The sequence below is a fragment of the Anarhichas minor genome, unplaced genomic scaffold (assembly GCF_050575085.1).
Source record: "Anarhichas minor isolate MPS153535 unplaced genomic scaffold, ASM5057508v1 ptg000027l, whole genome shotgun sequence".
NCBI lineage: Eukaryota > Metazoa > Chordata > Actinopteri > Perciformes > Anarhichadidae > Anarhichas > Anarhichas minor.
Window position 1 is genome coordinate 2,067,340 of NW_027466473.1, and position 15,900 is coordinate 2,083,239.

At 40.0% G+C, this 15,900-nt stretch overlaps 1 protein-coding gene across 1 annotated transcript; it reads left to right on the forward strand.

Moving 5' to 3' along the window:
- Positions 1 to 9,295: 9,295 nt before the first annotated feature.
- LOC142959801 (putative transcription factor ovo-like protein 3) lies at positions 9,296 to 14,626 on the forward strand. Its single transcript, XM_076101268.1, has 4 exons — positions 9,296 to 9,395; positions 9,583 to 9,806; positions 11,693 to 11,882; positions 14,304 to 14,626. Exons 1-4 carry the CDS (start codon positions 9,296 to 9,298, stop codon positions 14,624 to 14,626), a joined length of 837 nt encoding a protein of 278 aa, XP_075957383.1.
- The last annotated feature ends 1,274 nt before the right edge of the window (positions 14,627 to 15,900 follow it).

The following is a 15,900-nucleotide window of genomic DNA, read 5'->3' on the forward strand; positions in this document are numbered from 1 at the left end:
ATTATTTTTGCCTCCAAAGGACTGAATAAACATGAGTTCAGAGGAATGATGAACACATTTTTATAAAATAACAATGCTATTTGGCATGTTTTTAAACGCATTATATATCAAACGCCAGATGTGTTTTATTTATATATATACAGTTGTGTGAAAAAGTGTTTGCCCCTTCCTGATTTCTTATTTTTTTGCATGTTTGTCACACTTAAATGTTTCAGATCATCAAACAAATTTAAATATTAGACAAAGATAACACAAGTAAACACAAAATGCAGTTTTTAAATGAAGGTTTTTATTATTAAGGAAAAAAAAAAATCCAAACCTAAATGGCCCTGTGTGAAAAAGTGATTGCCCCCCCCCTGTTAAAACATAAATTAACTGTGGTTTATCAAAGTAATTGAGATCTATCAGTCTGGAAAAGGTTACAAAGCCATTTCTAAAGCTTTGGGACTCCAGCGAACCACAGTGAGAGCCATTATCCACAAATGGCGAAAACAAGGAACAGTGGTGAACCTTCCCAGGAGTGGCCGGCCGACCAAAATTACCCCAAAAGCGCAGCGACGACTCATCCAAGAGGTCACAAAAGACCCCAGAACAACATCCAAAGAACTGCAGGCCTCACTTGCCTCAATTAAGGTCAGTGTTCATGACCCCACCATAAGAAAGAGACTGGGCAAAAATGGCCTGCATGGCAGAGTTCCAAGACGAAAACCACTGCTGAGCAAAAAGAACATAAAGGCTCGTCTCAGTTTTGCCAGAAAACATCTTGATGATCCCCAAGACTTTTGGGAAAATACTCTGTGGACTGACGAGACAAAAGTTGAACTTTTTGGAAGGTGTATGTCCCATTACATCTGGCGTAAAAGTAACACGGCATTTCAGAAAAGGAACATCATACCAACAGTAAAATATGGTGGTGGTAGTGTGATGGTCTGGGGCTGTTTTGCTGCTTCAGGACCTGGAAGACTTGCTGTGGTAAATGGAACCATGAATTCTGCTGTCTACCAAAAAATCCTGAAGGAGAATGTCCGGCCATCTGTTCGTGACCTCAAGCTGAAGCGCACTTGGGTTCTGCAGCAGGACAATGATCCAAAACACACCAGCAAGTCCACCTCTGAATGGCTTAAGAAAAACAAAATGAAGACTTTGGAGTGGCCTAGTCAAAGTCCCGACCTGAATCCGATTGAGATGCTGTGGCATGACCTTAAAAAGGCGGTTCATGCTCGAAAACCCTCCAATGTGGCTGAATTACAACAATTCTGCAAAGATGAGTGGGCCAAAATTCCTCTATAGCGCTGTAAAAGACTCATTGCCAGTTATCGCAAACGCTTGATTGCAGTTGTTGCTGCTAAGGGTGGCCCAACCAGTTATTAGGTTTAGGGGGCAATCACTTTTTCACACAGGGCCATGTAGGTTTGGATTTTTTCCCCCCTTAATAATAAAAACCTTCATTTAAAAACTGCATTTTGTGTTTACTTGTGTTATCTTTGTCTAATATTTAAATTTGTTTGATGATCTGAAACATTTAAGTGTGACAAACATGCAAAAAAAATAAGAAATCAGGAAGGGGGCAAACACTTTTTCACACAACTGTATATCTGAACAACATACAATAATATTATGTTTCCTTGTGCAGAACAGAAAAGTTTCCTTTGCATCAACAAACTCTAAAATATCTGGTATGAACTGCCAGAATTATATCTTTGCTGTTGGGGACGTATTTGTACATGTTGTATCCATAGTGTTTGTGCGTGTTAACATGTAACTTTGGGTGCCTGTGTGTGTGTGTGAGAGAGTGTGAAAATAACTTGACATCTTGTGAAACTAGCTATGTCCCTTTAATAGCCATCACTAGCCACATCTAAATGTTGTTAATTTCCTCTTACAGCTCACAATCTCTCTGCTGTTCCTCATTCTCTTAATGTCTCTATACCAGGCTACACAATTCTGAGCATAATATCACTAGATATCAGGTTAATACATTATAAACTATGCAATTATACAAAAGTGAACACATTCCTTATCAATATTTCCCTGTTTGCACTGTAAATATAATAGCCTTACCCAGAGCAGTAACACTTTATAATAACTACACGCTATGAAGCATTAGTTCAGTATGCGTAAGCACTTAATTTATCATTTATAAAGCATTGTTCCTACATTAACACTCAGTATACAAACAAAAAGTTATAAATGTTTTAGTCTTGATTAATACGCTCGTCTATTATGTGTTTCATGATTGTGTTTTCTTACTTTATAAATGATGGATTCCCCATTTGTAATTGAAGTATTATATATATTACAAACCAATTATTAAGGAGCTGTAGATGATTAATAACATAATTTCTAAAGTGTTAGTAAATGATTAAGAACTTATTTAGATGTACATTATTCATGCATTTATATATAATGATTTAGACAGTGCTGCGGGAGTATGGGGTGCCGGACCCGTTACAACGGGCGATCCGGTCTCTGTACGACTGCAGTAGGAGCTGTGTCCGCATTCTCGGCAACACGTTCCCGGTGGGTGTTGGCCTCCGCCAGGGCTGCCCTTTGTCACCAGTCCTATTCGTGACTTTCATGGACAGGATATCTAGGCGCAGCCTGGGGGCGGAGAACGTCAAGTTCGGGGGTCTCGGGATCGCCTCTCTGCTGTTTGCAGATGATGTAGTCCTGTTGGCCTCCTCGGATTGTGACCTCCAGCATTCACTGGGGCGGTTTTCAGCCGAGTGTGAAGCGACGGGGATTAGAGTTAGCACCTCCAAATCTGAGGCCATGGTGCTCTGCCGGAAACCGGTGGATTGCTCCCTCCAGGTGGGGACGGAGTGCCTACCTCAAGCAAAGGAGTTCAAGTATCTCGGGGTCTTGTTCACGAGTGAGGGTAAGATGGAGCGGGAGATTGACAGGTGGATCGGTGCGGCTGCAGCAGTAAAGCAGGCGCTGCACCGGACCATCTTAGTGAAGAGGGAGCAAAGCTCTCAATTTACTGGTCGGTCTACGTTCCTACCCTCACCTATGGTCACGAACTCTGGTCGTGACCGAAAGGACAAGGTCGCGGCTACAAGCGGCCGAAATGAGTTTCCTCCGTAGGGTGGCCGGGCTCAGCCTTAGAGATAGGGTAAGGAGCTCGCTCATCAGGAGGGAGCTTGGAGTCGAGCCGCTACTCCTTCGCGTCGAAAGGAGTCAGCTGAGGTGGTTCGGGCATCTAATTAGGATGCCTCCTGGACGCCTCCCACTGGAGGTTTTCCAGGCACGTCCAACTGGGAAGAGACCCCGGGGAAGACCCAGAACACGCTGGAGGGATTATATCTCCAGCTGGCCTGGGAACGCCTTGGGATCCCCCAGAATGAGCTGGAACATGTTGCCGGGGAGAGGGAAGTCTGGGTCAGCCTGCTTGGCCTGCTGCCACCGCGACCCGACCCCAGATAAGCGGAGGAAAATGGATGGATGGATTTAGACAGTGGCGGGCCGTGTATTTTATACCTGGGCCTTCAGTGCTGTCCTACTACAGTTGAACCACCTCCCATTAACCTCATTATGACACCTACCGTTTATTATTTGTTTTGTGTCAAAATTGCATATTCACATAACACTGCAACATTTGACAAGTGAAATAAAGTGTGACATGAAGCTCAACCCCTATGAGGGCTACAAGTACACTAACTGCAGAGTGCAGATTCATGAATACACGCATTAAAGGGATGCTGCATCATTAACGGATAATGCATATAGTCGAAATCAATGTAATTAACACGACAAGAACAAACTCACAAGAACCAGTCACATATATTTATATGACAACACAGCAGGTAGAATAACATAAAACCTAAATAACACGATCAACAGGCCTCTGTATGGAGCTAAATCCAGGTCAAAAGTTTTGTTCATTTGAAAAAAAAATTTTTTACCTGAAAGTTCAAGTTGTGGTCTTGAACATTGAAAAATACAGCAATGTATTCAAAAGTTTTTTTGGGTTGAATATATTTTTGATTCAGTTCTGGAATTCTTTTGAATACATTTTTCTTTTTAATTTTTCACATTCATATATATTTTGATATTTGAGTTCTTATATTTTTCAGTTTCAGATTTTATATTTTCAGATTGAAATCTTTTTTTTTTCGGTTTCAAATCTTTTTTTCACTTTCAGGTCGTTTTCACAATAAAAGAGCAATAAACTATGCCATATTGACTCAACTACCACACTTTAATATCTGACGTTTTGCACTTCCACACACCACTGTGAACGCAGCGTAGTATCCTTGCGATGGCGTCCGCGAGAAAGGGCCAGCTCAGAATGTGGCAGCGGCAGCTAGTAGAGGCACTTCCTGTTGCAAGCTCCGCTGCTGCGGGAAGTTGTGCCACTGTTTGGGAGAGGTGCCGCGGCAGTTTAGCCTTTATTTGTCGTCATTTGACAATATGTGACAAAGCATTAAGGTCCTTGAAGGTATGACTGTTGGTAATTGTAATCGGTTTAGTAAAAAAAATGCCGAATTGTAATAGTATGGCTACTCATTTTTATTAAACTAAGCTAATGTAGGCTAACATCAGTTGGCACTTGTTGCCATGGCAACTACACCAGCAGACTAAACTGACGGAGGATGACGGCTATGCTAACGAATTTCACAAAAAAACGATCTGAACTGAAAAGAACGACCTGAAAGTGAAAAAAAGATTTGAAACCGAAAAAAAAAAGATTTGAATCTGAAAATATAAAATCTGAAACTGAAAAATATAAGAACTCAAATATCAAAAGATATTTGAAAGTGAAAAATTTTTAAAAATATGTATTCAAAAGAATTCCAGAACTGAATCAAAATTATATTCAACCAAAAAAAACTTTTGAATACATTGATGTATTTTTCAATGTTCAAGACCACAACTTGAACTTTCAGGTTCAAATTTATTTTTCAAATTAACAAAACTTTTGACCTGGATTTAGCTCTATACCTCTGCACATACCAGCAACACTGCTGCGCTAAAACACGCATTCTGCCACACACTAAAGAGCACATGCCATTGAAATATTATTCACATCAGAGGGAACAATATTAACCATATCATAAAAATGACATGATAGAAAAATGAACACAGTAGTAACGCTACTGCAGATGTAAAAACAAAGCAGTTCACTTACCAAAGCTGCTGTTCACTACTTAAAGACAAAAGTCCATCCTCCTTTCTTTGATTACAAAGAGTTTAATACCACGGTTGTACAGTACATCGGTGCAGTTCAGTTCCAGCAAGAGGTCCTTCTCGATTCATGAACTCCAGTGAAGACAGTCGAGCCTCCCGTTGTATTTCTTAAATACGTTTTAATGCATTTGAGGGCTGAAAATGTCCGCTCGACAGAGGCAATAGATATTGGAATTGTCACCACCAAACATCCCAAAATGCTAAAAAGGTAATGTCATGTAAAAACATCTTACATATCTTTAAACTCTAACTCTTACTAATACAAAGTTCTGCTAGCTAGTTTCACAACAGTCACGCTAGCCCACTGACCAATCAAACCACATGTTAATGCTGACGTACTTGTAGGCCAGCTAGAAGCTCTGGCACGTCAAAGAATACGTCCAACATGTCAAACTAAAAATCTGATTGGTTGAAGACTATGACAATCAACAATATCGTCCCCATTTACTTAAACTGCAAAGGGATTCACTTGTAAGTCTCAAGGCCTCCGGGCAGATTTTTTTTTACTTAGAGACAGCATAGGTGTGAAATCTGATTGGATAAAAGCTCTACTTAAAACAAGCTGCGCTTCCAGCGCAACTGAGGAAGACAGTAGCTGTGCAATGAGATAATAAGCTAATGGGAAAAAATATTTAGAATACTTGTAGTGTATTTATGAAAATTAATTAAATTATAAAATAGCTATAACTTTGTGATTCTGTCTAGGCCAGCAGAGAAGGCCTTGCTGGCCCTGACGGCCCACCACTGGATTTAGATATGCACTAATGGTTAGGGACTATGTTAATATATGCTTTATAAATGCGTATTAATACTGCAATTCATAATTAATTCAGGTAGTTACTAGTCATTAGTTAAGTATTTTGTGGGACCTCATGTATTTACGAGTACATTGTTTGCATCTTGCAATAAATATTGATATGTTCTTGATCACTTTGTGTTGTGTCTTATTTGACTTTTCTGTTGAGAAGGTAACTGAGACTTTTGTGGGTTTTGAGACACTGATGGCCTTTCAATGTCATTTATAAATGCTTTGTAAGGCATAGATAGTCCTTACTTTAGATGAGGTAAGACTACTAACTACCTAAATTAATTATGAATTGCAGTATTAATACACATTTATAAAGCATATATTAACATAGTTCCTAACCATTAGTGCATATCTAAAACATATATATATATAAATGTATGAATATCTAAATAAGTTCTTAATCATTTACTAACACTTTATAAATGATGTTATTAATCATCTACAACTCCTTAATAATTGGTTTGTAATATATATAATGCTTCATTTACAAATGGGGAATCCATCATTTATAAAGTGAAAACACAATCACAAAACACATAATAGACGAGCTTATTAATCAAGACTAAAACGTTTATAACTGTTGTTATGAATTGCATACTAATGAGTGTTAATGTAGGAACAATGCTTGATAAATGATAAATTAAGTGTTTACTCATACTTAACTAATGCTTCATAGCGTGTAGTTATTATAAAGTGTTACCAGAAGGGCCTTTAGTTTTGGGGATGATATACCTCGGAGAAAGCTTCTTATCTGAGTTCAATAGGCAGTTTGTCGAAGCCAGCCTTAGGAGGATTGAGCCAGTGATACAACAGCTATTGAAAAACAGTTTAATCAAAATTCATGAGAAGAGAAGGTCCAATGTAATTTATAAAGTCTTGGACAATGTGCCTGCTGTGTACAAACATTCATTCATGTGTTTGCAGCTCGGAGAGTGGGTGGAGTATGGGATTAGGTCGCCAACCCATCTAGAGGACATTCTATGTTGCCTCCCACCCTCAACATGAACATATACATGCATGCTCAACTTGCATCTAGTTCACACACACCAGGACAGTGATTTATTTTCTTTTCTTTTTTTTTTTGCCATTTTCCCCTTTTTTGAACAGTTTGACAGTGAAGAGGCAGGCTGGAAATATGTAAGAAGGGGTATGACATGTCGGGCTGATTAAAAGCACAGCAATAAATAAAACAGACAAGGCAAGCACGACACACTGGGAGTTCTCATTCCCCAAAATATGAAGGAAATCTGGGTGATTTTAAAATAACTTTATTTTCTCATTCAGATCTGCCGAGCCTGATTTCAGAGAACTGCACTCATTTTCAGCTGTGAATACAGCTGTTGATGTAATCTCACAATCTAGCCTCTGAAATAAAATTTACTTATCATTGTTTATTTTTAATGTTATCTATTACAGAATACACACAATAAATACAACTAAAGAATAGCAGTAACAAATCAACTCACACTGACTTTTATCTGTAAGAGGCAACAAGGCAGTGACAAGCAAGAACACATCAACGGTTAGTCAAGTGTGTTCACATTTACCTAAAGCAAAACAAACAAACAAAACCCTCTGTCAGGCCATTGTAGATGCCCAGAGCTCATTGAATTGTGCAAATATGTTAAATATAGTTGAATCAGCATTTGCCAAGACTGACAGTGGTGACTGTCAATGAAATCATCAACTGAATGTATTTATTTATCGTCTCAGTAAATACAGCACGTCACTATCAAAAGAAGACATAGCTCACAGTGTCCAGTGCTAAGACTTGAGTCAGTGGACAAAAAGCTTGAAATTAGACAGGTGACAGGGCCAGTTTTTAGTCTAGCACAAAGAAATGCTGAAGCTACCTTTTTACCATTTAATTTCCATGCTGCAGCACACAGGCTGCTGTTTTGCATACAGTTAGAGTGCAGCTCTGGAGGGCAACAACACACAGTACAGACAACAGTCTTAGCAGGCCTTTTAGGAAATGGTAACACTACATACCATACAGTATATCACACAGTATTAAGAGATTTATTATCAAAAGGCACATTTAATTACCTCATCTAAAGACATACACAAATTCATTTTGTAAATATTATGAACTGTTAATGATAATGTGATGTCGGAAGACCCATATACAGTGAGCTACAAAAAGAGACTTCCCCAGTGAGCTTTGAACAGCACTTTAAAGGAGCAACTGGGTTTATTTTTTATATTATTTACTGTCCATATTGTACTGAATGGCACAGCTGAAATATGGGACATACATTGGCTAAATACAGCAGTAATGCAGGACAGAAGTGTGTTTATCCTACCGTACAGTTTGTACATGATCCTCCTGATGTTCTTGGAGTGACCTCTATTACTATTTGCATGATGGGGTTTAGTCTCGAGTTGCATTTGTATTTGCCATGCAGAGTCCAGTAAAATAAGATGCGTGCAGTTCATTTTCTTCCGAAGCATGCACTGACTGTGCAGACAATTAGACATGGTTGTGGAGTTTTCTTTCAAAATGTGTTGTTCATTGGCAGAACTTTTCAATGGAAATAAAAGTAATACATCCATCAATCCCTCCGTTTTCTATACCACCCTTTTCAGTTCCGCCTATCCCAGCATGCACTGGGCCAGTGGCAGGGAACAACACATCAAGATGGAAAGTACCATCATGTATTTGCAATCATGTAAAGAACACTGTCAACTGACAGCAAGTACTTAAATATGTGTGTGAATGGCCTTTGTGCGGTTTTTTAAAGCTTTGTAATCCCACCAAACAATTGCAACAGAAAGAGGCTAAAAAGAGAAAGGGCTGATTTACCTAGCAGTTAAGGCTGTGGCTCCTCTGTACTTGCTCCTGTTACTCAAACCGTCCCCTTTGTCCAGGGCCAGGGCTTGGTCCGGGGCTAAAATTTGCATGCCAAGGGCCACTTGAATGCGAAGCTCTCCGGATTCTCACTACCTGAAATGCAAAACCAGTGGGGACCAGTTAAAATGACGCATGCGCACAATCAACACAGGTGTACATAAGTCAAAATACTGAGCCTCTCACCCCCCCCTTCTCTCGAGATCCAAACCTTCCAACTCTTCCCAGAGAGTGTTATGGAAATTAGCACTGTGATTTTGCTGACATACTGTAGGTGCAGGTTGTTGACTGATGAGGCTTGGATGTAAGGATTGGAGGTAAGGTGATATCTAGATTGGTCCACACAACTAAAAGTGGTGGGGCTGCAAGGATCAGAGGTTGAGTGTGAGATATAAGATCAACAGAAGTAGAAGAAAAAGAGAACTAAGACGGATAAAATTCAAAGGATGCCGAGGTCTTTCCTTGTGAAAAAGAAACGTGGGGCATGTGGAGCATGGCAATGGAAAGAGCCAGAACAGCTTGAGTGGAAAGAAGATAATACACTAGGTAAGAATTAGAAGTATCTTCAGATAGCTTTTTCAACTGTCAAAGGTAAGCAGTAACATCCAAGTTAGTTTATTCCTCTTAAGCTGTCTCATGTATTTTTATATGTATGTATGTATTTTTATGTAATTAATTTGACCTTGTTAATTCACTTATTAAGCAAACAATTGTTTCCTTTTGTGCCTTAAAGTTAATGAAATTTCTATGGAGCAGACACCCTGCTGTCCTGACACCCAACAGCCTTCAACTGTGGCTCAGTCAGTCACCTTAGGATGTGGGACAGCAGGAATGAGAGTGTCAGTACCTTTGGCAGGATCAGGAGGACCAGGGGCTGACAACAGGCTGGACTGGTCCACAGTTATGCTCCGGGGCTCCGTATACCATCCCACTACACTGGGACTTCACAGAGCAAAGGTTATAGGTCCCATTTTCTTCTTAAGTGTAGTGTCATTCTTATAATATAGCAAGTTGACTGGGCTTCCATATATATCAGAATATGCTCACCCTACCTACTTTTTTATTGTGTATTGATGAGTGTCATAACTGGCATAAGCTAGTGATGGCTGTGAATAGAGCAGCTAACACACTGGAAAGACAGCTGACTGGAGGAGATGGACTGGACAGGAAAATATGGGCTGGCAATCCATGGCCGGATGGCAAAAAGCCCGGCTATTGACCATGGGACGAAATTCCCAACAAGCAGGGAGAGCACTTCAGTGGAAGCCATAAAAGATAGAGGAAACACAACTGGAGATAGAGTTTAAATGAGTGTTAAGTCTAGCGTCAGGTTAGTAACCAAAGTTCACGAGGTTAACAACATCCCTGCTACTAAAAAGAAAGCAGGAAGTCTGAACGGCAGGAGAGAGGGGACAGTAGGCAGCCAAGGAAAGACAGGAGTGATGGGCAGACACCCAAAATATAATGGCCTAGGGCTAAAATGAAGGGCATATGGGCAACTGTTTATTCAGGTGCTGAAAGGGACAATTAAAAATAAGTCAGAGAAGATGGGGGATTTAATCTATGAATATGGCATGGATTTAGAGTAGGCAAATGGTAGTTTTAGAGGTAGTAAAGTCAAAGTGGTAACTGGAGATCGACTGACTCGTTGGGACAGTGAAGGCAACTCTGGAGGCAGTGGAGGAGGGCTACAAATAGCAAGACAGAGGACTTGAATCTGCTGCAGAATGACGTTAAAGCTAAATTGGCAATTTTAAAGAAAGCAGAAAGCCTTTAAAAAGAAAAAGAAAAAAGGAAGGAGCTATGGAAGCTGTTTTGCTAAGGCATTATTCAGTAAGGACTTGTGGAACTCTGAAAGAGGGTTTTAGAGGCTTACTAAGTAAAGCTGCATCCAGATGCAGGGACAGGGAGTTAGCGTCACCACTAAATAATTCACTATTGGGGTAAGAGGACATCTAACGGATGTTTCAGCCCTCACTTTGAAAGAGGGTAATTGTGAAAGAAATGGTAATTTGGTGAGCAACGTCAGCATCAGCCAATCCTGTTGGGCATACCTTGGTCTGATGGTGTGCCGTAATTTAGTGTAGTGGCACAGAGATTGTCTAGTTAGAAAGGAATAAGCTAATCGACACCTCAGTGCAGAATGCCGGAATACCAGGATTTTGTGGATGCTTGGAGCACACCATGACATAGCATCAAATTCAGTCAGCAAAGTGGGAATGAAGAGGCTTGCATGTGGAATTCTTAGATAATAGCCAATACATTTTGTTCCGTTCCACGTAGTGTACTGTGGGGGGCAATAGAGTACTTCAAAGTATCAGACACAGTCAAAGGACAAATTCTGGAATATTTTTATTCAGACATTCAGATATGTTTCTAAACTACAAAGTTTAAACCTACAGCGGGACAGCAGTTGGATATAGGCATCACAATGCTACACAATGGGGCGACTGTGGCTCAGTGGTAGAGCAGGGTCGTCTTTTAATCAGAGGATCTGCGGTTCGATCCCCGGTCCGCTAGTCCATGTCGATGAGCCACAGTCGCCCGCAGTAGGCTGTGTCTAGCTGCCGAGTTAAGGCAGCTTCAAACAACATAAGATCACAGTTAGAGAATGGTGTTGCCTGTCAGAGGGCACAGCCTGATATCCACTGCAGGGTGTAATAGGTCAAAGCGTAATAGGTCAAACATAATTTAATATGAATACTGGGCTTACATAGGAATGCTTGGCACATAGTGTGGATTGATAATTATTCAGACAAGAAATTGTTCCTTGTAAGTGAAAAATCCTGATGCTGATGCCTTACCCATATTGTCATATTCATCAAGCACTTTTGTCTTTCCAGCCCCATCCCCGTTCCTCCCCCGGATCAGGTGACTTTGTGTGCTCAGTGTGCCACAAGATATTCCCTCTGCAGCGCATGCTGACTCGACACCTGAAGTGCCACAGCTTGGTGAAGAGACATCCTTGTCGATTTTGTGGCAAAGGATTCAACGATACCTTCGACCTCAAGAGGCATATGCGAACACACACAGGTCAGAAACTTCCATGAATTCATATTATAGATGGTAGCACTATTACTGTGTAAAAATGTGGCTACAATTCAGCAAATTGACCATGCACGGTCCAGCCATATATATTAGTTTAGACCTATAATGCATGCTATTTTTCCAACAATCATTAAAAAAATTAAGTTGGATGTGTAAAGAAACAGCTGTCATGCTCTCCTCAAACCTACCGGCTCCATTGAAAAACACAGCAATTTTACATTGCAGACTGTTACTTCTTTCAAAGTCGACAAAAACAAAATAAAACTCCGTCTTGGTTAGTTTAGTCCAGGGGTATTCAATTAAAATTCCAAAAGGTCCAGATTGAGAAAATCTCCTTGGGCAAAGGTCTGGAACTTTCCAATAATATCTAACTTGCACTATTTAGTGCTATATATATATATACTGTATATTCAAGAAGCCTAGTACTAGTAACGTCTCTGTGTAGTCAACAACTGTCAAATCAAATAAAGAAAGTACTCATCAATTATATTTTAACAATTATTATTCTCAGTTTTCAAATTTAACTGGATGGATTAAAAATAATACATAGAAATATATAAATAATTGTTCTTCTCATTTCAAGTAAAATAAGGGCTGGATTAAAGAATAACTGACATAACAGAAAGCTTTTGAAAAATGAATTTCACTGAATTGTCCTGCAGCTTTAAATTCAGTTCATTCAGGTGTGAAGTGATGTCAATCAAAAAAGACACAATATTATATTTTTCTCATCATCTAAAAAGAGAAAGTTGTGAGCATGGACTTTATCTGTGGTTTCTAAATCACTTGTTTCAGCTCTATCCTCTCTGTTAACATCATTGTTGTGAAGTGAATTAATGTGTTAGGATTCTGATCATATTGGGCTCTTAGGTTTATTTTCTGTGACTTCATTTCAGATGTGAGATGGTATGTTCGCTCAAAACAGTTGTGCTTTGTCTCGTAGTGGCGTTTCACATTACTGCTTTTAATAATCGTCACGGTCTCTGAACATATGAGACACACTGGTTTTAAACTGTCCGTGGGAAGAATTAACCTATAAGAGTCTGTTCATTCTTGGTTAAAGACTCTGGTCTCTCTGACCACTTTTCTCTCTTTGGAGAACGTCATGTGAAATAACTTCTCTGACTCACGTAATTATTCTCATTGGCCAAATCCCAATGTCCCCCCTTACGGACTCACGGACTTTGAGGCGCGCTCCCGCGAAGTCCGTGAGGGTTTAGGGATGTCCCACTGTCAAATCGTCAAGTGTTTGAGGGCTCTCTTGCAGACATTTTGAGCCCTTTATGAACCCTTTCCGTAAGTCAGCATGGTATGCTGACTTAGCCTTAGGGAATTACCCACAAATCATTGCAATGTGATGTTAAACAAGGGGTAACCAGTGGATGCATGGAGACGTAAAAAAAAAGGTAAACAAAGAGGACGGATCACGTGTGTTCAGCCTGGAATATTCCATTTACTCAGAAACATTAAGGGTTAAAGATGGAACAAAAAATAAACATGAAAACAGAGGATATTTATTTATTTATCAAATATTTGATTTTGTCATTGAAGCTGTTTTGACAAAAACGAATAAATAGATTATATGAAGTTACCTTATCTTGTGAGGAAAGAGCCTGAAGACGTTCAAATCAGGAAGTACAAAGTATAAAACCGCTGCACCGCTCAACAAGTGCCATAAAGGCTGAAAAAGCTGCTCCGGTTAAAATAGAGGCGCTCTGTCAAAATTGAATAATTCTCAATTATCTATCGGTTTTAGGTCCTGGGTCCGGATACAACGACGTCTGGGTCCAGATCCGGACCGCGGTCCGCCTATTAGGGACCCCTGTCAGTCGACTTCCAACAGTTGCTCACTGTAGGTTGGTCGAAATATAGCTTTAATGCAACTAGTTATTCTCTACACACTGTCCTTTCCCTGCCGCTGCCGGTGCACCGCCTCAGTCCTATTAATAGCTCAAATTAGAAGTCTGTTGCTGCGCAACGAAAGTCGTAACAAACTTCTGAATTAGGTCTCGTAGATCTAATATGAGTGAAGATTCAGCAACTGGATTGACAATTTCGTACCTATAATTTGCTCAGAAATTTTGGCAGACAGCTGAGGTGAAATAACTTAAAGTTTACTTGCAAATTTGCCGTTTCCAATTATGTGGACAGGAAATGCATAGTGCGCATAGGATTTAGGGTGTTTTAGAAACGTGGAGGATACACATATGCATTCTTCAAAATCCTCTAAATGAAGGACTCGTTTGAATGATCCTGGACATTGGAACAGTCCTTTGTCAGGATTCGATGACGTAGCATCCTTGGAATTCAGTTGTAGAAGGATCCTTCCTTGACATTGAGAAACACCCTGCGATCCACACAAACATGCACAGGAAAAAAAACTTGTTTTGTCTCTCCCTGCTGCAGGCATCCGTCCCTACAAGTGTGACCTATGTGAGAAAGCCTTCACACAGCGCTGCTCTTTGGAGTCCCATATGAGGAAGATTCACAGCGTTCACCAACAGTATGCCTACCGCCAAAGACGCTCTAAGATCTTTGTGTGTGAGGATTGTGGTTACACCTCAAGCCGCCCTGATGAGTACTTCCTCCATGTGAGACAGTGCCACCCCGGCAGTCCTGCCCTCCGCAGGTACTACCGCCGCCAGGCCCATGAGAACAGCAGCTTTGCTCCAGCAGGCAGAAAACTCAACCCCTATGTGTTGTACTCAACCCCTGCATACTACATGTAGGGCTCTTTCCAATTTTGAACTACATCTGTTCCATAAAAAAGAAAAGACCATTTGTTAATTTTAAGTAATTTTTGAATTTGTATTCAACTGTGTTCCACTTTTTTTTTGTCTTCATTCATCAGTTTGTTGTTAACGATAGCTTTAAATGCAAAATACTTTTCCTGCACTATGTTTGCTGTTATAATTAAAATGAAGGATCAAAAATAATTCTTTATATTTTCATTGTGTTATTGACATATTCAATATTTTTGTTCAACCTTTCTAACCCTAGCCCTATATTTAGACCTCTGCTCGAAAATGGCATACCCATACTAAAAAGAATGTATTTCTGCAACTACAAGGTCTATTTCAATACTTTTCATGTTATAATAAAGGTAACACTTGTGAGATTTGTTCAGATGTGTAAATAGTCTATATGTTACTGGTTAAGAGTAAATGAAGATGGCACACAGCTCAAATTGAAAAGTTTCAGGTTCGCCTGAAAAAAAAAGCACTGAAAGCATGATTATCTCTTTTGAATGATGCTAACGAAAGTTTAAAACTCTCCCAAATCATAGCACAACATGTGAACAGTCTCTCTGCAAATTTTGACTTTGATAAAGTGAAGCAGAACAAAATTAGAGAGGTTTTAGTACAGATGTCAGGCGAGGTCACGAAATTGTCATTTTGGAACCAGCTGTTCCATTGTAATTTTATATACTGTATAACTATATATTTCACTTGTTTTATCACTAATAGTGTTCAATCTAACCAAATACAGCAGTTTGGCTTCATTTTGAGAGCCTGAATCCTATCTGAGCCCTGTTTTGTGTCTGTGATCCATGGAACTGTCTCGTCTGACTGCAGTTTCTCTGTGTCTGTGGAGACCTACCTCAGCAGCCCATTGGTCGATTTCAGTGAATGAACCCTCCTTCGACGCGTCAGAGTAAATAGAATTGAGCCGGGATAACATGGTATTGATTGACAGAATGGTTAGCCAGTCAGAATCAAAACCACGCCGTCCCTCGCGAAGCGTAAAATCCGATATGCCGAAAGTAAAATCCCTACCCCCAGCTCCCCTAAACTAGATTGACCCCCCTTTCTTCAAGGAAACAGTTCAATGACAAACAGGATATACGTCGAACACATATTTGAATGGAAATAACCGGGAATTTATCCGTTCTCTTCACGAAATCAGCTCACGGTATGGTGCATTTATGATTATTATTGATAAAGCGATTTGTGGTTCTGGTGCTTGTTTGCTCATAGCTCTGTAATGGTTTCACGGAAAGAAA